At 49.0% G+C, this 22,912-nt stretch overlaps 1 protein-coding gene across 4 annotated transcripts in view; it reads left to right on the top strand.

Annotated features, from left to right (window-relative positions):
- The window catches only part of Thoc5 (THO complex subunit 5), a 35,376-nt gene that overhangs the window by 12,263 nt on the left and 201 nt on the right, over positions 1 to 22,912 (top strand). For 2 of the 4 annotated variants that reach the window (XM_076545831.1, XM_076545832.1), the window contains exons 7-20: positions 2,229 to 2,343; positions 4,249 to 4,381; positions 5,070 to 5,105; positions 6,431 to 6,508; positions 8,297 to 8,337; positions 8,491 to 8,590; positions 9,349 to 9,457; positions 12,589 to 12,690; positions 13,334 to 13,430; positions 13,953 to 14,067; positions 15,271 to 15,374; positions 15,942 to 16,029; positions 18,836 to 18,951; positions 20,199 to 20,389. In XM_076545831.1, coding sequence (XP_076401946.1) covers positions 2,229 to 2,343; positions 4,249 to 4,381; positions 5,070 to 5,105; positions 6,431 to 6,508; positions 8,297 to 8,337; positions 8,491 to 8,590; positions 9,349 to 9,457; positions 12,589 to 12,690; positions 13,334 to 13,430; positions 13,953 to 14,067; positions 15,271 to 15,374; positions 15,942 to 16,029; positions 18,836 to 18,951; positions 20,199 to 20,389 — 1,425 coding nt within the window. The remainder of the gene's footprint in view (positions 1 to 2,228; positions 2,344 to 4,248; positions 4,382 to 5,069; positions 5,106 to 6,430; positions 6,509 to 8,296; positions 8,338 to 8,490; positions 8,591 to 9,348; positions 9,458 to 12,588; positions 12,691 to 13,333; positions 13,431 to 13,952; positions 14,068 to 15,270; positions 15,375 to 15,941; positions 16,030 to 18,835; positions 18,952 to 20,198; positions 20,390 to 22,912) is intronic. The other 2 variants (XM_076545833.1, XM_076545834.1) reach the window with 1 other exon arrangement.

Below are 22,912 nucleotides of genomic sequence, written 5' to 3' on the forward strand. Positions count from 1 at the left end.
CAGGGAAGTACCCCCCAGTGCTCATGGGCAAAACCTCTCAAGAGGCATAGGCGTGGATTCATGGATGAGTAACTGAGCTGAATGAATCACTTGGGGCAAGTTGTGGGATAAGCAGAGTCCAGCTGCTCCCCTGAGAAACCTGCACCCGCATTAGGTGTAATAACATCCTTAAGTCTCTCACCTGTCTTGAAGTAAATGCCCTTGCTTAAATCTACATTAAAGTCTTTCCTGGATATGGGGTGCTGCACAGTTGATGACGTCCTTGCCTACTGTGCACAAAGCCCTCGGTTTGCACACTGGTCCTGCATGACATCAGGTGTGGCAGTGTACCCCTGTAATCCCAGCATTAGGGAACATGGAGGCAGGAGGATCAGAAGTTGAAGGTTAGCCTAGACTACATGAGACTGTTTTAAAAAGAACAGGCTCTTCTTGGGCTGGAAGTACTTGCCACCATGCCTGAGGACCTCAGTTTAGTCCCTGGAACCCACATTGTGGAAGGAGAGAATTGACTTCCATAAGTTGCCTTCTGATCTCCATGGGCATACATTATGCATGTGTACTCATGCATCCAGACACACTAAATAAATGCTTTTAAGAATTAAAAAAAAAAAAATCCTCAAACTTTCTTTTTTAAAAATATCTTCTTGCTAGGCCTGATAGTATAGGTCTGTAGTCCTAGTTTCTTGGGAGGCTGGGCTAGCCTGAGCTACAAAGTGAGTCCTAAGTTGTGCTAGCTAATTTTTTTTAATATTGTTTCTTTATGACTTACATCTTCTTTTTAAAAATATTTATTTATGCCGGTGGCAGTCGCACATTCCTTTAATCCCAGCACTCAGGAGACAGAGCCAGGCGGATCTCTCTGAGTTCGAGGCCAGCCTGGTCTACAGAGCGAGATCCAGGACAGGCACCAAAACTACAGAGAAACCCTGTCTCGAAAAAAAAAATATTTATTTATTTTTTATGTGCATCAGTGCCAATGTGAGGGTACCAGACTCCCTAGAACTGGAGTTACAGACGGTTGTAACCTGCCATGTGGGTTCTGAGAATTGAACCTGGGTCCTCTGGAAGAGCAGCTAGCACTCTTATACACTGAGCCATCTCTCTAGCCCCATGCTGGCTAATTTTTTGTCAACTTGACACAAGCCAGAGTCATCTGAGAGGAAAGAACCTCAACTGAGAAAATGCCTCCATAAGATTGGCCTATAGGCAAGCTTGGGGAGCATTTTCTTGATTAATGTTTATGTGGAAGGGCCCAGCCCACTGTGGTGGGTGCTAACCCTAGTTAGGTGGTCCTTGGGTATATAAGAAAACAAACTGAGCTGGGCGGTGGTGGCACAAGCCTTTAATCTCAGCACTCAGGAGGCAGAACCAGGTGGATCTCAAGTTCAAGGCCAGTCTGGTCTACATAGTAAGTTCCAGGACAACCAAAGCTGTTATACTGAGAAACCCTGTCTTGAAAAACAAAAACAACAAAGAAAGAAGAAAACAAACTGAGCAAACCATGAGGAACCAGCCAGTAAGTAGCATTCCTCCATGGCCTTTTCAGTTCGGGCCTCCAGGCTCTTGCCTTGAGGTCCTGCCCTGACTCCCCAGAACTGTAAGATGAAGTAACCCTTTCCTCCTTGGGTTACTTGTGGTCTTGCTGCACTAGAAACAGCACTAGAAACGCTAACTAAGACAAAAGTTAACATGTATAACTTGGTGAAACCCTGTCTCAATGAGAAATAAGGAAAGGGAAGGAAAAGAAAAGGAAATGTCTGTCGTCTGTGAATGGTGGCCCTTTTGTAATCTCGTCACTTGGAAGACTGATGCAGGAAGCTTGTCAAGCGTTCATAGGCTAGCTCGACCTTGTTTCAAGTAAAGGGCAAATGATGTAGCTCAGTGATGATTGCTGCCAAGCCTGACAGCTTGAGTTTGATCCCCAGAAAACCATGGTGGGGCAGTTGTTCTCTGCCCTTCACATGCATGCCATAATACATGCACCCTCTCCCTGCCCACGTACACAATACATACATGTAATAAAAATGTTTAAGTCCACGTATTGGAGGATTTATGCGGTCACTAAGTATGGTAGTGCTTGTATGGAATGCACCAAAGGACTTGGCACATAGTGAGCACTGGTTGTCATTAGAATTGTCACAGCTGTTCCAGGTAGAGTGCGGGAGTGAGCAGGTATGTTGAGGTATCCCTGCAAGGCTTTCGTGACAGTGCCCTGTGTGCCCCTGTAGGCTGGCAGAGAAGTACCGAGAATGTCTCTCCAACAAGGAGAAGATCCTGAAGGAGATTGAGGTGAAGAAGGAGTATCTGAGCAGCCTGCAGCCTCGTCTCAACAGCATCATGCAGGTGAGCGTGGCTGTGCCTTCACCACAGACCGGAGGCCACGGGGCCTCCCCATCCTGGTCCGGTTACACTGGGGGTGCTTTCCTGGGAAGGACGAGCTCTGTTCTGGAGTAAAGGAGTACTGGGCCCCTGGCTCTGGAGCATCCGCACACGTGCCTGACTGCTGTTTATCATAGCTTTCCGGTAACATGACTCAGATCTGTTAAGTTCGGCCCACCCCTCCCCTGCATGCTCCTCACCAGCCTGCTGTCCCTAGGCATTTAAACTTGCTTCCTTTCCTGAGAACAGCTGGTAGGCTCCCTAGCCACCTCAGGGGCTGATGGTGAAGAAGTAGATCACTCTCTGAAAGAACTTGTCTCACTTTGAAGAGCTTCCACTTTACCCATGTAGAATCTCTCTCTCTCTCTCCTCCTCCTCCCTTCCTCTCTTTCCTTCTCTGTCTATCTATAAAATGTGTATGTACACACACACACACACACACACACACACACACACACACACACACACACACTCAAGTTTGTATATATGACCTGATTTTTGTTTGCTTGTGATGCCAGATTTGGTCTAAATCCTTTAGTTTTATGAAGAAAGATAAATGGCTAATAAAGAGGAACTAGAGAAATTATAAATCCATTTTTCTAGGACTTGGCAAGGTCTGCCCATCTTCCCTTCCTAGACATGGAATAAGAGTTGTTAACAAAAATGTATTTTTCTAGTAAAACTTGATAATAGGAGAAAAAGAACATGAAGCTGGGCTGCTAATGGACCTGGGAAGTTGAGGCAGGAAGACTGAATTTGAGGCCAGCTGGGGATGAATAAAGAGCAGACTCAGGCTACTTAGACTACATTGCAGGACTATTTCTCAAAGAACCAACAAGCTGAGTGTGGTGGTGCATGCCTTGAGGCCAGCCTGGTCTACATAGAAGTTCCAGACTAGCCTGGTCTACATAGTGAGACTCTGTCTCAAACAAACAACACAAAGAGAGAAGGAAGAGATGGCGATGAAGGGAGAGCAGGGAGAGAGAAGATGAGACTGGGAATTAGCAGTTCCGGTTGTGTTTAGCACTCCAGGCCCTCTGCATTGCTCTGTGTTATGTGTAGTGCCACCTTACTGCCTGATAGGCCGTGTAGAGCATACCACTCATGGGACAACTAGATAAAAAGATCTATTACTAAACAAACATAGTATAATTTCACTTGTGTGCTTTGGTTTGTGGTGTGTCTATATGGAGATTTTATATATATATATATATATATATATATATATATATATATATATATATGCATGAGTTTTGTGTGTACTTAGTAAAAAACTTGGAGTCATACCAAACTATTAACAGTTATATTGCCAACTGAATGGCTTTGTTTCATAAAATAAACTTGAATATACATTTTATCTTTTTTCCCCTTTCTTTGTTTCTCTTTCTTTCTTTTTTTTTTTCTTTCTCTTTTGAGAGAGGGTCTCAAGGGGGTTGGGCATTTAGCTCAGTGGTAAATTGCTTGCCTAACAAGCACAAGGCCCTGGGTTTGGGCCTCAGCCACGGGGGAAAAAAAAAAGAGAGAGGGTCTCTCTCTACCTCTCTGCATAGCCCTGGCTATTCTGGAACTCCCAGTGTAGGGCAGGCTGGCCTCAAACTCAGATCTGCTTGTCTCTGCATCCTGAATCCTTAATCCCAGCACTGGGGGGTGGGGGGTGGGGGGTGGGGGCGGGGACAGAGGCAGGCGGATCTCTGTGAGTTCAAGGCCAGCCTGGTCTACACAGTGGGTTCCAGGACAGCCAGGGCTGTTACACAGAGAAACCCTGTCTCAAAAGCAAAACAAAACAAAACAAAGCAAGCAAACAAACAGCAAGCGAAGCGATCACAAGCGCCCGTGTGGTAGACTGAGACGTGCCTTTGTTGCTTGCAGGCTTCCCTCCCGGTGCAGGAATACCTGTTCATGCCCTTTGACCAGGCTCACAAGCAATATGAGACAGCCAGGCACCTGCCGCCTCCCCTCTACGTGCTCTTCGTGCAGGCCACTGCGTACGGGCAGGCCTGCGGTGAGTGAGGGAGGGGGCTGGGCCGGGAGGGGCTGTGGGAGAAGGAGCCATAGGGAGGAAGAACTGCCTGCCCAGGAGAATTCCCCAGCTTTGCCCAGGAGCCCTCAGGTGGCAGATGCTGCCTCCCCTTGCTCCTTGAACCAGCTAGCTTGAGGCTTGACTCATGGGATGGGCATTTCGGAGTGGTTGGCTTTGAATCTTTCTGAACCTGGCTGTGTAGCTCCTCGGTACAGCGCCCAGGCAGCCTGTGTAGGCTCTCAGGTGCTCCCTCCATCAAGATATAATTGGCAGGTGGATCAGTGTCTCCTTTGTGGTTTGGGGGTGGGGTGCTTGGTGAATTCAGGTCCTAGGCAGCACTCCCAGGCTCTCCCATGCCCAGGCTCAGCCTGCATGACTTTCTGGTGAATTGCCAGGTGGCAGGATGCACCCCCAGTGTGCTCAGGACAGCCCGCGAACTCTGCGAAGGTCTTAGCAAGGTTTTTGATGTGCTCCAGTGCAGCTTCCACTTAGCACTAAGCTTCTCTTCCTTGTTCACACTTTACCCCATGGCATCAGAAAGACAGAGACTGTCCCCGTGCATGCCCCTGTCCCAGCCATGGCACCAAGACATTACTGTGTCTTTTCTTGTGTCTTCTTGGTCCGTCTCGTCCTCTCCTTCCCCTTTGTTCTCTTCCGTTGCCATCATCAGCTCATATGAAATCCTCCTCCCAGCCCCCTAGACAGGGTGAGTAACTTTCTTTTGTGTTTAAAGTTCTTCCGTTTCCACTTCTGTTTTCCTGTAGAATTCAAGACTAAACTATTAAAAAGAATATTGTAGGTAAGGAGTGTGGCTCTGTGGTAGAGTGATCGTCTACCATGTGGAGGATGAGTTTGATCCCCAAGACGGTCTCCAGTGCTCACGTGGGGGTAACCAGCTTGTTAGGCCTGGGCTGGGCTGCTTTGTGTATTAATTCCAGATATAACGCAGAAGTTGGCTATGGGGGGAGGTTTGCCTTCCTTTATAGTGTAGCTGGGCAAATGGTATCAGGGTTCAGTGACATTCTTACCCTTAAGATAGAGGAGGGGGAGCTGGAGTGTAGCTTAAGCCCTATATTCCGTCCCTACTACCATCAGGGGAAACAAGGACAGAGGAGGTAGAGTGAGGCTTATTGCTCATAGCAGTAGGATCCTGGAGTCCACGTCAGGCGAAGTGTGTGGAACAGATTGTTAACTGAGTGCTTGAGAGCCAAGCCCAAGGGAATCAACCTGGAGAGGACTCTGCTGTGGCTGTTCCTGAGTGTGGTTTCTGACTTCACTGAGCATTAGATTTCTCTAAATGTCTCTAAGAATAGTATGCCCCTAGACGGTTGTCATGAGACTTCAGAATGTATTTACTTGTTTCTTTTGTGGTGCTGGGGGTCAAAGCCACAGCCTTATGAGTGTTAACTGTGTGCTCTTCTGTGTTACATTCCTCACACCAAAACTGAAGTAACTAAAATTTAACTGCCGCTCAACCAACAGTTGCTGTCTCCAAGTCTCCATTTTTAGCTAGAAACTGAGCCTCAGATCAGTCAGGTATCTCCAGGTCACAAATTCAGTAATGAGTGGCATGGGAATCAGGTCTGGGAGCAGGCTGCAGCATCCATGCTCTTACCTACTCTTCTCCGCTGCCCAGGGAAATGAGACAGCGCTGACCAGGTGCTCGGTGACTGCAGCACACAGAACTTTTTAGAGTCACCCGTCATCTCTGGGGTGGGGCTGGGTGTGGGCTTCTGGGAGAGAACTTTTAGGACAGCTGGTGGAAGAGTCCTTTGGGGTGACAAACCCAGGGTTTGGGGTCCTGGGCATTGCACCTGTCTCAGGGATGCCTAGCTGGGAAGCAGCACTTGGGAGTATTTGTTCTTAGCAAAGCATGGAGGGAAGCTTTTAGTTCTGTCTCTTCCTGTGTGGAGTGAGTGCGCCCCTCAGTCCGCACGAACGGGGGCGGGTCTTGGAGAAGCACAGCTGTGGAGGTGGCTTCCACTGAGCAGCCCGCAGCAGCGTTCCCAAGAGGCTCTTCCTCACCTCCAGATAAGACGCTGTCGGTGGCCATTGAAGGCAGTGTGGACGAGGCCAAAGCTCTCTTCAAGCCCCCTGAGGACTCTCAAGGTAACATGGTGATTGGGATACTTCACCCGAGGATACTGAGTCACTCCCGAAGGACCAAGAGTCCTTGGAGAAACAGCTGGACTGATGCAGCATAGCATCAGTCAGTGTTAGGGCAGGCCCAAGAGAACTCAGTGCCCAGAATCACCAAATGCAGGCTTTGATTTCAGCTCTGCCACTCACCAGCACTTTGACCCTGAGGAAGGCGCATAGCATATTCTGAGGCTGTTGACTCATTGTAGAAGGTAGCTGGCAGCTGGTCACAGGTTAACAATGCCGGTAACACACAAACTCTCGGGTGGCAGGAGGAAAACCGCCACAGGCTTGAAGCCACATTGATCTACAAAACAACTTCCAGACCAGCCAGGGTGACATTTTAAGACCCTATCTCAGTACCCCCTGCCACCCTAAAAAGAAGAATAAATTCCTCATGTAATCATTGTGTGGATGACATGAAAGAACAGTCTTCCTTTCTGCGTACAGCAGCCCTCTATCCAGTTACACAGTGGCCACTGTTACTTATGCTGCTCTTACAGCCAGCCGTACACCAACAAAAGGCTTTATGCACCATAGAAATGACATTTCAAAGAGTCTCAAGAAACGGCCAGGCGGTGGTGGCGCACACCTTTAATCCTAGCACTCGGGAGGCAGAGGCAGAGAGATCCAGGACAGGCACCAAAAACTGCACAGAGAAACCCTGTCTCGAAAAAACCAAACAAACCAGGCCTGGAGGCTGGGGAGCTGGCTCAGCAGGTAAAGTGCTCACTGCCAATGTGAGGACCTAGTTCTGGTCCCCAGCACCAACGTCACAGAAAACTGGGTCGTGCAGTGCTTGCTTATGACTCCAATACTGGGGTGAAGAGATCCCACTGCAGATCCCAGGAGCTGGCTGGCCAGCCAGCCTAGCTGGAATGTCCAGTGCAGTAAAAGACCGCCTCAAAAATAAAGAACTAAACAAACAGGTGGGCATGGCAGCGCACGCCTTTAATCCCTGCACTCAGAGGCAGAGGCAGGCAGTTCTCTGTGAGTTTGAGGCCAGCCTGGGCTACAAAGCGAGTTACAGGACAGCCAGTGCTATATAGACCCTGTTTCAAAAGAAAACAAAAATAAGATGGAGAGATGATTGATGAATGAGTGCATTCTGAGTACAACCTCTGGCCTCCTTGTGTGCCCATATGGGGGCAAGTTCACACACACACACACACACACACACACACACACAACAACAACAACAACAACTAAAACCCAGGCTGGTAGGTTTATAAGTTGCTCTTCCTTTCCATTATGTTTTTCTTTCTTTCTTTCTTTCTTTCTTTCTTTCTTTCTTTCTTTCTTTCTTTCTTTCTTTCTTTCTTTCTTTCTTTCTTTCTTTCTTTCTTTCCTTCCTTCCTTCCTTCCTTCCTTCCTTCCTTCCTTCCTTCCTTCCTTCCTTCCTTCCTTCCTTCCTTCCTTCTTTCTTTCTTTCTTTCTTTTTTTTTCCAAGACAGGGTTTCTCTGTGTAGTTTTGGTGCCTGTCCTGGATCTCACTCTGTAGCCCAGGCTGGCCCCGAACTCACAGAGATCTCTCCTGGCTCTGCCTCCCGAGTGCTGGGATTAAAGGCGTGCGCCACCACCGCCCGGCCCATTATGTTTTCTATACCAAGTAAGGAGCAGCCAGTTAACTCAATTCTCATTTGAAGAAACTCATACAAAGGACGGTCTGGATGGCCCCTGATCCCTGTGGTTGAGGTTTGCCGTCAGGGAGCCTGTGCGGTTGTCCCACTTCTCACTTCCTTCTCTGTGTGGCTTCAGATGATGAGAGCGACTCGGACGCTGAAGAGGAGCAGACTACGGTGAGCCCCTTTTCCATGCTGATGTTTTCACGGAGCACAGTCCTAAAAGCCAAAGGAGACTGAATAAGTGTCTGCTGGGACAGGAGCCCAGCAGCTGGGTAGCTGAGGCTCTGGGAGGCATGTAACTCATGCTTGGGTATTTCTTTTGTCCAGAAACGGCGTCGACCCACACTTGGGGTTCAGTTGGATGATAAGCGCAAGGAGATGCTGAAAAGGCACCCACTGTCCGTCTTGATTGATCTGAAGTGCAAAGGTCTGACTGTGCGCCCTTAATTCCCATGGTTCCTAAGAGCTTGGCCAGTTGTGGGTGCTAAGGGTCTAGAAAGCTAGAGACTCCTGGCTTGCAATATTTCAGTCTCCCAGTTCTTCTTTTCCTCCTTTTTTTTTTAACCATGTATTTAGTGTGTGTGTGTGTGTGTGTGTGTGTGTGTGTGTGTGTGTGTGTGTGTGTACCTACCACTGCAACAGGCACATAGAAGTCAGAGAACAAGATGTGGGAATTGATTCTTTCCACCATGTGCGTCTCAGGAATTGAGCTGAGACCATCAGGTAGCAAGTGCCTCAACCCTCTGAACTGCCTCCCTGACCATTTTTCATTTTACACGGAGTCGTGGTTTTTGTTTGTTTGTTTGTTTGTTTGTTATTGTTTTTCGTGACAGGGTTTCTCTGTGCAGTTTTGGTGCCTGTCCTGGAACTCACTCTGTAGACCAGGCTGGCCTCAAACTCACAGAGATCCGCCTGGCTCTGCCTCCCAAATGCCGGGATTAAAGGCGTGCGCCACCACCGCCTGATGTGTTTTTGTTTTTATTTTGTCCTTTTGAGATGGGGTCGGGGAGGGTCCTTACTGTGCAGTCCTGGCTATCCTAGACCTTGTTCTATAGACCAGGTGGCCTCGAATTTAGAGATCCTCTTGCCTCTGGTTTCCAAAAGCTGGGATTAAGTGTTTGTACCAGCACCCCTGGCCTCTGATGTGCTGAGTCATAAATGATCTCTTGTCTCCCTGCTCCCCAGACAACAGTGTGCTTCATCTGACTTTCTACTATCTCATGAACCTCAACATCATGACCGTGAAGGCCAAAGTGACGACCACCGTGGAGCTCATCACCCCCATCAGTGCAGGGTAGGGAAGGATAGTGTGTGTGGGGGGGTTGCGGGGAGAGCCCCTGTTCTCCAGCCCTCCCTCTGACTGCCAGAGGCTCCTGTGCCGTGCTGACTTGGGAGTCCTGGCACATCACCGAGATGTAGAAGTACTCTCTGATTCACGTTTGTGAGGCCCTCTTACTGCACAGCAGATGAAACAAGTGATAACAGCCTATCTGCTGTGTGGGGCAGAGCCGCAGGCTTTTGTAGCCAGTCAGATGCATGTAAATGTGTGAGTGAGACATGGGAGACAGGCCCAAATTGACCAATTGGGTCCTTCTTTTCCCATCTCTGTCCCAAGGTGCCGGGATTTTTGTTTCCCAGTTCAGTTCGGTCCCCAGGTTTAGCCTTAACTTGGTGGTAAGTGGAGGAGTATAAACAAGCAGCGGCAGCATCCCCAGGAAGGCCCTGACCACGGCAGTCTTGTTCTCCAGTCCAGAGCAGGAAGAGCAGAGGACAGAAAGGACCTGGGAGTAAACTAGCCTGCGCTTAGAGGATCACTGCCCTGCCTGGCCTGGCCCTGCCTAGCCTGGAGAAAGAACACTGAGGCTCATTAAGGCACAGGCTTCGTGCCCAGTGGAGCAGAGCCCTGCCTATCCCTCCCAGTTCTGCCAGATGGGAGGAGTCTCCTGACTCTAGCGCCACGCCCCCCACCCCACCACCCCTCACGCTCTTAGGTCTACACACTCTCTCCAGGCTTTTGCAACCTTTGCTGGGTAGTGCTGGGCTACCTGGGGACATGCTGGCTGCAGTTGACTCTGTTCCCAGCAGAGGGAGTCCAGAGCTTGGTTCTAAGTTCCACACATCAGCTGGGTCTTTCATTCACTGTACAGTTCTAGGACACTCCTTTTGAGAGGGGTGTGACTGTGTTGTCCTGGCAGGTCTGGACATGTATGTAGACCAGGCTGGCATCGGACTCATAGAGATCCTGCTGATTCTTGAATTCAAAGTAGTGGGATCCTGGGCTGTGTAGTGAGTTCCAGGCTAGGATACATAGTAAGATCTATGTTCAAAAGAATGAGATTAGGGAGGTAGAAATGCTAAGCACTCTGATCATTACTCATTGAATTAATCTGTCAAATTACTACACCATGCCCTACAAGTGTATATTGTTTTTCCATATGTATAATATAGAGAAATTACTCACAAGTTGGTGCCTCTCTAGTATACTGAAGGACTTGGGCTCAGTGTCCAGCCCAAAACATAAACTTAATTGTGCATGTAAACTTATTGCTGTAATTATTTCTTGCACTATTTCTATTTCTAATTTCATGTAGCTTTCTTCCTCCAAAGTGGTGCCCTGGCCACCGGATAACGTGTGTCCGTGTGTATGTCTGTTTGTATATGTTCAAGGACACATACGTGTGGAGAGCAGAGGGTTGACATCAGCTGTCCTCCTCAGTCACTTTCCACCTTACTTTTTAAAACAAGGCCTCACTGAACTTGATATGTGAATGGAACTCAGGCTACCATGCTTATGTAGGGAGGCTCTTTACCAACCGAGTCACCTTCTCAGCCCCACTATAATATTCTGGAAGAGATCATTTAAAAACAGCAAAACAAAATACTAAAGACTCCTGTTCTCAGGGGCCCGGAAGATGGTTTATTGGTAAAAGCACTTGGTACGCAAGCCTGAAGACCTGAGTTCAATTCCTAGAACTCCTGTAAAAAGCCAGTTATGACTGTTATCCCAGCTGGATGGGAGTTTGGGACAGGACAATCAGCTGGACGCTCTCAGCCCAGCTTGCTTGGTGTACTCTGTACCATGGCAGAAGCAGGAAAGACCCCGTCTCTATAAGACAGAAGACAAGAACTGACTTGTATGTGGATTTTTCTTTGGGCTGCCAGCTCACAAAAAATGACACAGAGACTTATTATTAATTATAGAAGCTCAGCCTATAGCTTAGGCTTGTCTCACTAGCTCATAAATTAACCCATTTCTATTCATCTACGTGCTACCACGTGGCTCGTGGCCATTACCTCTCCTCCTGCCTGTCTGTTCCCTCTGTGTCTGGCTGGTGACTCCGCCTTTCTTCTTCCCAGAGCTCTCTCTGTCCAGAAGTCCCTGCTATACCTCCTGCCTAGCTATTGGCCATTTAGCTTTTTATTAAACCAATTACAATGACATATTTTTACACAGTGTAATCAAACATCTTATAACTTAAGTTAACCCATATCTTTTAATCTACGCTCTTTTTCACAGCTCAGTTACCTTTACTTTGTACTGCCCATCCTGCTTCCTGTGCGCCTTACTGGTAACTCTGCCTTCTTCCCCTAGACCTCTCTGTCCCCAGAATTCCTCCTAACCTCTTCCTGCCTAGCCATTCTGCTTTTTATTAAGCCAATCACAGTGACATATTTTTTTTTGTTTTGTTTTGTTTTTTTGTTTTTGTTTTTTTAAGACAGGGTGTCTCTGTTTCGGTGCCTGTCCTGGATCTCGCTCTGTAGACCAGGCTAGACTGGAACTCACAGAAATCTGCCTGCCTCTGCCTCCCGAGTGCTGGGATTAAAGGCATGGGCCACCACCGCCCGGCCACAGTGACATATCTTTACACAGTGTAATCAAATATCTCAGAACACTGACTACTGAAAATTGTCTTCTGTGTGCCACAGTATACATGAACACAAAATAAAAATGCTGTTCTTTCTGATCAGATAGTGTGAACTCTGGCCTCTATACTTACTGGCATCATGAGCTTCAATGTCCTACCTTTTAAAGCCTTGAATTTATACCTTGAGAAATGGGATGATAATCCTCTGTGCTTCACAATGTTGTGAGAGTCCACTGGCTTGAAGCACATAAAGGATTTGATGCACAGGAAGCTGTCAGTGAAAGATCGTAGTAGAACCAGCTGTGATGGCACACACCTTTAATCCCAGCACGGGAAGCAGAAGCAGGCGGATCTCTCAGTTCCAGGACAGCGTGGTCTCCAGAGTGAGTTTCAGGACAGCCAGGGCTACACAGAGAAAGCTTGTTTCCAAAAACCAAACAAAAAAAGGTGGTGGTTGCCATCGTAAGAGCCGGGTGGTACATCGACACTCCCAAATGCCCAGGTCCACTTTGAGGCACCATGTTGGCTGACATTCTCACTGCGGTCTTTTCTTCTGTAGAGACTTGCTGTCTCCCGACTCGGTCCTGAGCTGTTTGTATCCTGGAGATCATGGAAAGAAAACTCCAAACCCAGCCAATCAGTATCAGTTTGATAAAGTTGGGTGAGTAAGCAGGGCTTCAACCTTCCCTGATTCTGTGTCTGTTTCTGGTAGTTCAGGCCAAGCTGGAGACCTTTTAGGGCCAGAGCACCTTGGGGCTGGAGGGGACATCTTCCTGTTCTTGCATAGAAGGCAAAGGGATGCCATGGAAAGATGAAAACTTGGGGAATATAGGGACACAAGAGTTAGGGATGTGGTTCAGTAGTGGTGTGGTAGGTTAGATCCCCAGTATCATAAAAACAGACAGACAAACAAAAAACCAGTGTCAGCAATAAAATGAATGGCATTTTCATTCTCTTAAATAGTCAAGATTTTAAAAGCTATTTTCTGAGTGAGTAGAGCAGTGAAGAGGCCAGTGACTGCACTTTTGAGATTTGCTTTATGAGGCAAAGGTTCTAAGGCAAAAAGAAGTGAATATTGGAGATGAAGTGCCAGGTAGAGATTTTATGCAGTTAAGGAGCTTCAGCTTGTGGGACTGAGATTGGCCTGTTTTGGGGGCACTGGGGAAGAAGGCCTCGGTGTATACAGGAGGACTGTGCCCTGGGCCAGGCAGTACTAGGGATTGAGCCTAGGGCCTGTGTAAGGACTCTACTCCTGAGCTGTGTTCCCAACTCAAAATTATTGTATTCTGTCTTCTTTTCTGCAGCATCCTGACTTTGAGAGACTATGTACTTGAGTTAGGTCACCCCTACTTGTGGGTACAGAAGCTGGGTGGCCTCCACTTCCCCAAAGAGCAGCCCCAGGTGTGTACTCTGACCCTGCCTCCTTGGCTGAGGGGCTGGACAGATTCCAGAAAGGCCTCTGATAGCCTTGTAGGGTTTTGATTCAGCAGAACATCTTCCTTTGAGGCTGTAATCTGACCTCCAGCCACTCCGGGCACTAAAATACCCTACCTGGTCTTCAAGCATTGAAACAACTTGGCTTTCCCTATGAGCTTGGGCGCCTTATAAACCAAAGATAACTTGGTCTTGCCCCAGATGTAGCCCAGCTACAGCTTTTGCTGCCCTTGGACTTGTGTCCAAGGCTGCTACAAATGAGAATGGGCAAAATCCCAGGGGCCAGACACCACAGAAGCCTGCCTTTTCTCAGGAGCTGGTCACAGCCTCAAGGGAACCCAGGATCTTGTGTTCTTGCCAGGGCTTAGTATGTGACCTGTTATAGTGGGTAAACACTGCCGTTCCCAAACAGCGCCCACCTTGGGACATGGCTGTGCAGGAAGGAAATGGGAACTCTCACGTGTATCCTTCATTGTCATTCACTATTAGCACACAGTAGTGGCTGACCACTCCCAGAGCGCCAGCCACATGGAGACCACCATGAAGCTGCTGAAAACCAGGGTCCAGTCCCGCCTGGCTCTCCACAAACAGTTCGCATCTTTGGGTAAGCTGGGGCAGCAGCTAGGGCCCGAGAGCCGCTGGTCAACATAGGAATAAAACCACCTCTTTTCCCTCACACTTGTAAATCCTGATTACAGGTCAAAGACCCGTGGTCCTGGCCTTACTAAGCAGTGGATGGTAGGTTCCATGGGGAGAGCCGCAGGTCCATTCAGGCAGAGGTCTGAGCTCCCTGCAGAGTCCTTAGTTCTGTGCCAGCCCTCCCAGAGGACACCATAGCCATTGGGACAAGTTCACAGTTCATCAAGGCAGCTTGTCCTGGTCCATGCGACACAGACTCATATGTGCACTTGGCAGGTGTTTGGTGAGAGTCTAATTCATGCTGGTACCCCATATAGCCCGAGGGGAGGAACACTGATTGTAGCTCTACAGGGGTCACCCTATTATCCTCTCCCTAAGACCTACTGCGCTAGTGCTTCCGAGGGTACAGCTGAGCTGCTCGGATTTTCTCCTAAGCTCCCAGTGGTTATGATGAGCCACTGACCTGGGTGGTAGCCATATGGCTTCTTTCAGTTCAGTCAGTAAACACTCGATGGGTATTTACAAGACACTTGTAGGGTGGGGGCAAGGTTTTGGGGTATTGGAGTCACCGTCAAGCTAGGCATTGGGTTTCCAGGACCCAGCTGGAGACAAGACCCCTCTTCCCTCCCTCCAGGCCGGCTCTCTGGTTCCATGTGGACACTGATCTCCAGGGCAACACCACCTGTCCCTCAGGCCTTGCTCCCCACTCAGCGTTGCCAACATTACCAAGGTTGTGTGGTTGTCACCCGGACAGTGTTCCCTGTGTCGGTGGTGTATTGTTTCTTGGAACACCAGCAGGGAGCCGACACAGAACACTGCGGTCGGTTTTCTGTCAAGGTCAGCTGAGCAAACACAGCCCTCTCAGCGGTTTGATCTAATTAACAGTCCCTGCCGCAGGGGTACTGACGCTACTTATGGCTGCAGGGATTTGTTTTGCAAGACATTGTCTGCATTAAGGATAAAGCGCCCGTGAATGCAGGTGCTGGGTCTGCCCACAGGCGTGTAGCCCTGCGTGAAGTGGATGTCAGGTGGAAATGCCTCTATTCCTATTACTTCTTGAGTAACCAGGTGTACTGGACAAGTGTCAAGGCCACCGTAGCCCTCGAGCAAGCCACAGCTGTGGTACCTGATTTCTGCCTGTAATGCCTCCTGCCTTGCTCTCTTTTAGAACATGGCATCGTGCCGGTTACCAGTGATTGCCAGTCCCTCTTCCCTGCCAAGGTGGTTTCTCGCCTGGTGAAGTGGGTGATAATTGCACACGAAGATTACATGGTATGTAGAACTGCGGCCTCTATGACCATGACACCCCTCAGCTCCTGTCCCCACCCTCCGCCATCAGGGCAGAGGCTTTGGAGGAGCCGCAGCTCACTCTGTGTTAGTTATTTAGCTGCGTTGTGTTCTTACCCTGCAAGGAAATGTCACGAAACACAACAGAATCCGCTTATAAGAGTTTATTAGAGATAAAGGGACAGAGTGCGCAGGCCTGTGGGAGAGACACGTGCGTGGAGAAGAAGAAGAACTGGGAAGCATGGCGCTCCACTTTAAAACCAGCTGGGGGTGTGGCCAGGTCATGTCACTACTCCACGCGTGTGCGTAGATCACATGGTCACGTTGTGCGCTTACGTGGCCATGTAATGTCACGGACCCTGGTCATGCGAGACCCCTTGGCCCGGAACTTGCTAGGTGGAGATGTCCGGGTCCGCCGGGTATCCTGGCTACGAGAGACACTTTGACCCGGGAATGGCTATCCTGGCTGGAATTGGCTAGGTGGAAGTGTCCGCCTGGTAAATGGGACCGTGGGGGGTGTGTTGTAAACCCTTCACTCTGGTCTTGTTCTAGGAGCTGCATTTCACTAAGGACATAGTAGAGGCAGGACTGGCCGGGGACACCAATCTCTACTACCTGGCGCTTATTGAAAGGGGAACAGGTAGGTGATTGCTCTGCTGACCACAGGGCTCTATTCAAGGGGAGCCCTGAAACAGCACACGTGCCTGGGGTCCTAGAATCCTCCCTAGAGATTCACAGACACTGATGACCAGGGACCTGCCCTTCAATGAGGACTCGTTCTGCAGCACCACCACACGTGGGTCACGCCGTTGAATTCTCACCCTGGGGTGGTGGCCGAATCTCAAGCTTGGCGTCACCTCGGCTTGGTTTTGTTTCCTGTTTTAGTTCCCTGTAGCAGCAGACCTTGTTTCTGCCCCCCCCCCCCCCCCCCCGAAGGACAGGGCTGTCACTCTGATTGTAAAGACTGGATGACGACCTCCCTCCCTCTCCTGACATCTGACTTGCCAGGGCCTTCTACTGGGGCGGGCGGGGGCACTCAGATGCCGTGCTTGGGCGGGTAGGCTGCTGTCCTACCCAGCCTCAGCAGCCTGGCACTGCCCACTCCTCCCAACCCCCAGCCTCACAGCTGGGACCACTGAGCTGAGGAAGCTGCCTGTGGTCCTGTATTAGTCAGTATTTTGAGTGATGTAAAATTCCTGGGCTGGGGATATAGTTCAGGGTTAGAACACTTGCCTAGCATACCCGAGGCCTTAGATTTCTTACCAGTACCACAAGAGAGAAAAAGGGTAAGTAAAACAGAAGTAAATTCCAGAAGTTGGAAACTGTAAAGGAGAGCTTATTTACTCACACTCTTGTGAGTTTGTTACAATTTTTATTACATTTACTTAGTGTATGTGTGTGTGCACTAAGGTCTAAGCAACACACACCCAGAGTTATCAGAGGATAACTTGAAGGAGTCAGTTCTTTCCTTCAATCTATGGGTTCCGGGGATCAAACTGGGGTCATGAGGCTTAGGAGCAGCCACCCCTACCTACTGATCTGTCTCACTGGCCTGTTTGTGTGTTTTGTCTTCTTGAGGAAAAACCTCACTCCATAGCTCTAGCTGGTCTGGAACTCACAGAGATCCGTCTACCTCTGGAGTGCTGGGATTAAAAGTTTGTACCACCACGCTGTTTTATTTTTGTTCTTGAGATCAGCTCAGGCTGGCTTGAACTCCTGATCTTCTTTCTTAGCCTGTAGAGTACTGGGACTGAGTACTCTAAGTACTTTCTTTTTTTTTTTTTTTTTTTTTTTGTTTTTCGAGACAGGGTTTCTCTGTGTAGCTTTGCGCCTTTCCTGGGACTCACTTGGTAGCCCAGGCTGGCCTCGAACTCACAGAGATCCACCTGGCTCTGCCTCCCGAGTGCTGGGATTAAAGGCGTGAGCCACCACCGCCCGGCACTTTCTTAGAGTACTGTAGAGTACTGGGACTGCACAAAAGGGCCGCCTTGCCTAGGGTAGCTCACATATTTGAAGGCTGGAAATCCAGATGACCTGATGACTCTGGTAAAGAGCTTCATGGCAGGTGAGAATACGAAGGTGTAGAAGAAATCACATGGTGAGAGGAAGCCAGAGAGATTTAGAAGCCATGATTGTTCTGTAACAACTTCTTAGCACTAACCAGAGTCTCAGGAGAAGTACCTTAATCCTTTCAGAAGGCAATTCCTCCTCATCTAAAACGACCTCTTACTAGACCCCACTTCTTACAGGTTTGACTTTGCAGCAGCACGTGGGAACCACTTCTAGTATAAATACCTTTGGGTAATACGTATAAGCCAAATCAGAAGTACCAATCAAAAGACATATGCGAGCCAGGAAAAGGGTTCAGTGGGTTGAAGCCTAATGACTTGAACTTCTAGATTCCTAGAACCTACATAAAAAAGCTGAGTGGAGTGGGGTGCATCTGTAATCCCAGAGATAGGAGAATCTTCTGGAAGCTCTGTGGAAAAGAGAGCCCCTGCCTCAAAACGAAGTAGAACCAGAGAGGTGGCTCCTGAGAAACAGTCCTCTGCCCACATGCATACTGGCGTGCTCCTGCACTCAAGCACATACACACATACCTAAGTTAATCTTAACAACAAGAGTCAAAGGTATCATCAGGGGGAAATTAATACATGGAGATATTTTGCTGAGTGACTATGAATTCAGATTTGATACCAGGCAGTTCTGGTTCTGCTTAGTCTTGTGCTTTTGTAGCTGTTCAATCAGAGAAGTTTCTGTCAGAGCCTCACTTTCCTCACATATAAATTGGATTTGAGAAGCTGGAAACATTTTCTTCTAGTCCTGGTTGGGAATCAGAAACAGGAGGATCCAGAGTTCAAAGTCATTCTTTGTTATATATTGAATTTGAGGCTAGTCTGGGCTATGTGAGACTCTCAACAGCAACAAATTCTTTGAAGAAAAAAAAAAGAAAAGGAAAGGAAAAAAAAAGAAAGGGGCTGGAGAGATGGATCAGTGGTTAAGAGCATTGCCTGCTCATCCCGAGGACCTGAGTTCAGTCTCCAGCACCTACATGGCAGCTCACAACCATCTATAACTCCAGTCCCAGGATGCATTGCCTTCTTCAGGCTTCCAAAGGCACTGTATGCATGTTGGTACAAAGATACATGGAGGCAAACAAACAACCACACACATAGAGTTTTAAAAACTATAATGACGTCTCTTGAGGTAGCAGATTTAAGCCATTGACAAATAGTGATGAGTAGAGCAGATCTTTGGAGAACAGAATTACTCTGCCTTACACTCAGCAACCTGGCAGCTCTACTTAGGTTCTAAAACAGTCAGTACCAGTATACTTGGCAGCACTTAAGGTAACAGGAGACATTGTGTTGTTGGCTTTGGGTACAGTGGAGACCACCACGGGAAGCTGGGTGATCACTGATTTTCTCCCTTTCCCCTGTTGCCAGCGAAACTCCAGGCTGCTGTCGTATTGAACCCTGGCTACTCCTCCATCCCACCCATTTTCCGACTCTGTCTAAACTGGAAAGGGGAGAAAACCAACAGCAATGATGACAATATCCGGGTAAGACCCACATGTGTGTCAGGAGGAACAGAGAGAGCCCCTAGAGAGATGAATGGTGGCCAGGCCTGCAGCAGCAGAGGCCATGGACACTGCTTAAGTCCCAGGACAAGGAATTACAGGATTTATAGAATTTCCCACTCATCAAATAGCATTGTTAACTGGGTGCAGCGTCCTCACACCACTCCAGGGACTTGGACCTAACTGAGGGTGGGGAGGGAATGAAGAGACAGACAGACAGACAGACAAAAAGCTGGAATCTGGTGGTCTGGACTCTCAGCAAGCCCAGCATGTTTGTTACATAGAATTGAACATGGAGGCGGAGACCCAGGGCACAGATGCCCCAAGGGGGCAGGTTTAGCTAATCCCAGGAGGAGCAGGCTCTGTAGGGAGCAATCTCCAGGCCAGGAATACCCAAGGGATAGAAAGTTATGGTTGACATTTTCTGAATACTTGGATCAGAAGAGAAGGCTTTGACATTCCTCTTAACCTCATGTGAGGGAGGGGGAAGGCTTTTCCAGACCTGCATGGATGTGAGGTTAGGGTCCTTGCCATGGCCAGCTCACGTCGACAACATACATTCACTCAGGACAGTAGACACACTCATTCTGGATTTCATGCCCTCGGTTTCCTCTGTTCCCTATAGCAAGGCATGGTGGTGCACACCTTTAATCCCAGCACTAGGGAGGCAGAAGCAGACAAATCTCTGTGAGTTCAAGGCCAGCCTGGTCTACATAGTAAGTTCCAGGCCAGCCAAGGTTGCATAGTGAGACCCTGCCTCCAAAAAAACCAAAAAGTTTTCTTAGAATCTTGTCACCTTGGGCTTCTGTGAGATGGTAAATAGACTCAGAAGCACTGCAGAAACGCTCACATTCGATGACGGGGAGGTGCTGAGGCTGCGCTCAAGGCCGTGCCTCTTGATGGATTTGGTAGCCTTATGGCCATAGAGCATGTTTGTAAGCCTGATGCCTTCTGACTTGGGACTAAAGGTTCTTCTCTACAGACCTGTGTCCCTTGCTGTAGGCATTATGGGGAAATCATGATAATCAGGGGTCTCTGGACAAAGCTGTGGCACGGCTGTGTGTACAGCTCCTGTGCGTGTGCTCGCGCCTGCCCCTGCACACACGTGTGCTCAGGTGGCAAGTGTAGCTCTTGTGGTGCCCTCAGGCTCAGCTGTGAGGTTAATGCCTGGCCAGTGTGCCCAGCCGCACTGGGCAGGAATGCTGAGGTGCGGCTTCCCATCCCCACAGGCGATGGAGAGTGAGGTCAACGTGTGCTATAAGGAGCTGTGTGGTCCTCGGCCCAGCCACCAGCTCTTGACCAACCAGCTGCAGAGGCTGTGTGTGCTGCTGGATGTCTACCTGGAGACCGAGAGCCATGACGACAGTGTGGAGGGCCCCAAGGAGTTTCCCCAGGAGAAGATGTGCCTGCGGCTTTTTAGGTGAGTACAGGGCTGGGCTCTCGAGACTCCTCATGAGGACATGGACAGGGATCAGAGCCCTCCCGAAGACTAGGTCTCATTGGACAGGACCTGCACAGAGGGCGTCTGTCTCCCTCCATTCATAGCAGAAATCCACCGCCTCATTTCCAGGAAAAAGTTGTTTTCTCCTTGCTGAGACTTCCCTGCAGCTGGCTCCCCTGTTCTTGGTCACGCCCTGGAGAAGGCCACCCAACCAAGGAAATTGCTATGCTAGAAAGCTCTGGCTGAACTTGGAGTGTTTTCTGTGGGAAACAGCAGGGCCTGTTTGCTTTGGACATCCCAGAGAGCCCCTAAGGTGGTGCACCTCAGTCCCTAGAGAGTTTGCTGGCATCTTTGAGTGTCTTCCTCAGTGAGACTCAAGACAGTGGGCTACCAGGCAGCAGAGAAAACAGAACAGAGCAGCTCTTCCAGAAGGCAGGAGGGTGAGCACACAACAGAGCAGGCCGTTCTAGCACTGAGCCCTGGGCCTAGGGCTCAAGAGGGGGAGTTAGACCTTCTGTGGAGCTCAGGGTGACTCAGATGATTCCTGCTCCAAGTTAGGGGCGCAGAGTGTGTTAGCAGGTCCTGGCAGCTTGCTGTGTAGCATGCCTGGGCTTGCAGTACCTCAGGCTAGTTTTCCATTTTCTCAGGTATTGGGGTTTTCTTTCCTGTTTGTCCCCTAATGTGTGTTTTTATTCTGTCAAAGTTCTAGAGATTACTTCCAGGTCTCCCTTCTCTTTTGGACAAGGGAATAAGGGAGGTGAGGGTGTTTGGATTATAATTTTTTATAATCTATCAGGCTTGGTGTCATGGCTCGTGCCCAAAATCTCAGCACTTGGAAGCTGGAGGCAGGAGGATTGCCATGAGTTCAGCCTTGGCTACAGAACAGATAAAACAAAAGAGTTCTCACCTTGCTCTCAGTCTTATTCTTGAGTAGTCAGTTCTGACATCTGGGAAGGTGTCCAGCCTCTTCCTTCCCGTCTGGCACCTCCGCTGTCCTGGTTATGGTGTCTGATAATAACCAGCTCCAGCCCTGAGTGGCTACGAGGAAGCAGCTGAGCACCAAATGCCAGTCTGAGGCTTGTTCCCTCCAGTGGGTCTGTGCGCAGTCTCAGCTCCCCCCTCCACCTGCTCCAGCACATTTGTAGGATGGGAGCCCCCACACAGCAGCCTGTGCCTATTTTCTCTGAAATGGTTCCCGGAAGACTCATTTCCTGAGGTATGGAGCTCGATCAATGCTCTGGGAGGTGACAACATCATAATTGATGGATGGGGCTGCAAGGTTCTTGACCCGAAGTCCAGCTGACGACGTGTGCAGGGTGCTGGTGTGAGCAGTGGTAGGCCTGAGGTTCGGCTTGGACTGAGACTTTGCCACTCGGCCTAGGTGTAACCCTCTGGTTGGAGGTTTATAATGCCTGGATGATCCCAGGCTGAGATCTCAGGTCCAGCTCCCCCCTGTGAGATAAGGGTCTCTGTACTTACCCTCTGAGCAGCACATACTGCATGTGTTAATGGAAAGATCAAACTGAGATGGAGAACATTATATGCCAGCACAACGCAGGCTGGATAAGCCCTCAGCCACCGAGGAAAAGAAGGTTGAATACCCGTCAGTCCGCAGGGAAGAATAAAAACTCCTGCTCCCTACTCAAACATTGCCCTGGTTACTTTCTGTTGTGATAACACGTGACCAAAAGCAACCTGGGGAGGAAGGGGTTTACTTCATTGTCCTTCTGAAGAGGAGGCGGGTCGGGCTGAAGCAGAGACCAGAGAGGGATGCTGCTTACCGGCCTGCTCACTCCACTCGCTTCTTCCTACGTGACTCTGAGGGGTGAAAGTTGACAAAAACCTGTCCTGCACACATCCTTACTCCCTTAGACCAAGTCCCAGGGGGCCACCTTCCGTAGCTGTGTTGGATGTCAGTCATAGACAAGCATGGAGAGGGAAGAAGCCTCTTCTTTAGATGTTTCCCTGTGTGCGGTTTCCTTTGAGGACCCATTTTCCTGCTAACATCTTCACGGGTAGAAGAAGATGAACATAGACATTGCTCTCCTTGGCCGTGACTCAGCCTTCCCGGAGCAAACAGGCTTTGGTGTCAGACCCCTGGGCTTTGCACCTGTTGCTTCCTGGCCATACACTGTTGTGCAAACTTTTGCCTCCTGTGTCTCCAGCTTTAATGTTCTCTTCACTTTTTCAATTATAGAAATATAGTGTTTGTTGATAAAGTTATAGACAGTGATCCAAAAATGAGAATGTTTGGGTCCTGCCCCCAAAACTTCTGCTGTATTAATGGATCTTCCAGGTTCACACATTTGCAAGCATGTAGAGACACTTTTTACAAAAATGGTGTCACACCTTAACTAGTGTGATCTGATTTTCTCACTGTGCCCTGTGCCTGGACCATGCAGTTCTGACATTTCCCCCATGACAGCTACATGGCATTCTCTTGTGAGTGAGCTGTGATTTATTTTATCAGTCCAGAAGGCACGTTATTAACTGTTGTTCCCT

The sequence above is a fragment of the Peromyscus maniculatus genome, chromosome 10 (assembly GCF_049852395.1).
Source record: "Peromyscus maniculatus bairdii isolate BWxNUB_F1_BW_parent chromosome 10, HU_Pman_BW_mat_3.1, whole genome shotgun sequence".
Classification (NCBI taxonomy): Eukaryota; Metazoa; Chordata; class Mammalia; order Rodentia; family Cricetidae; genus Peromyscus; species Peromyscus maniculatus.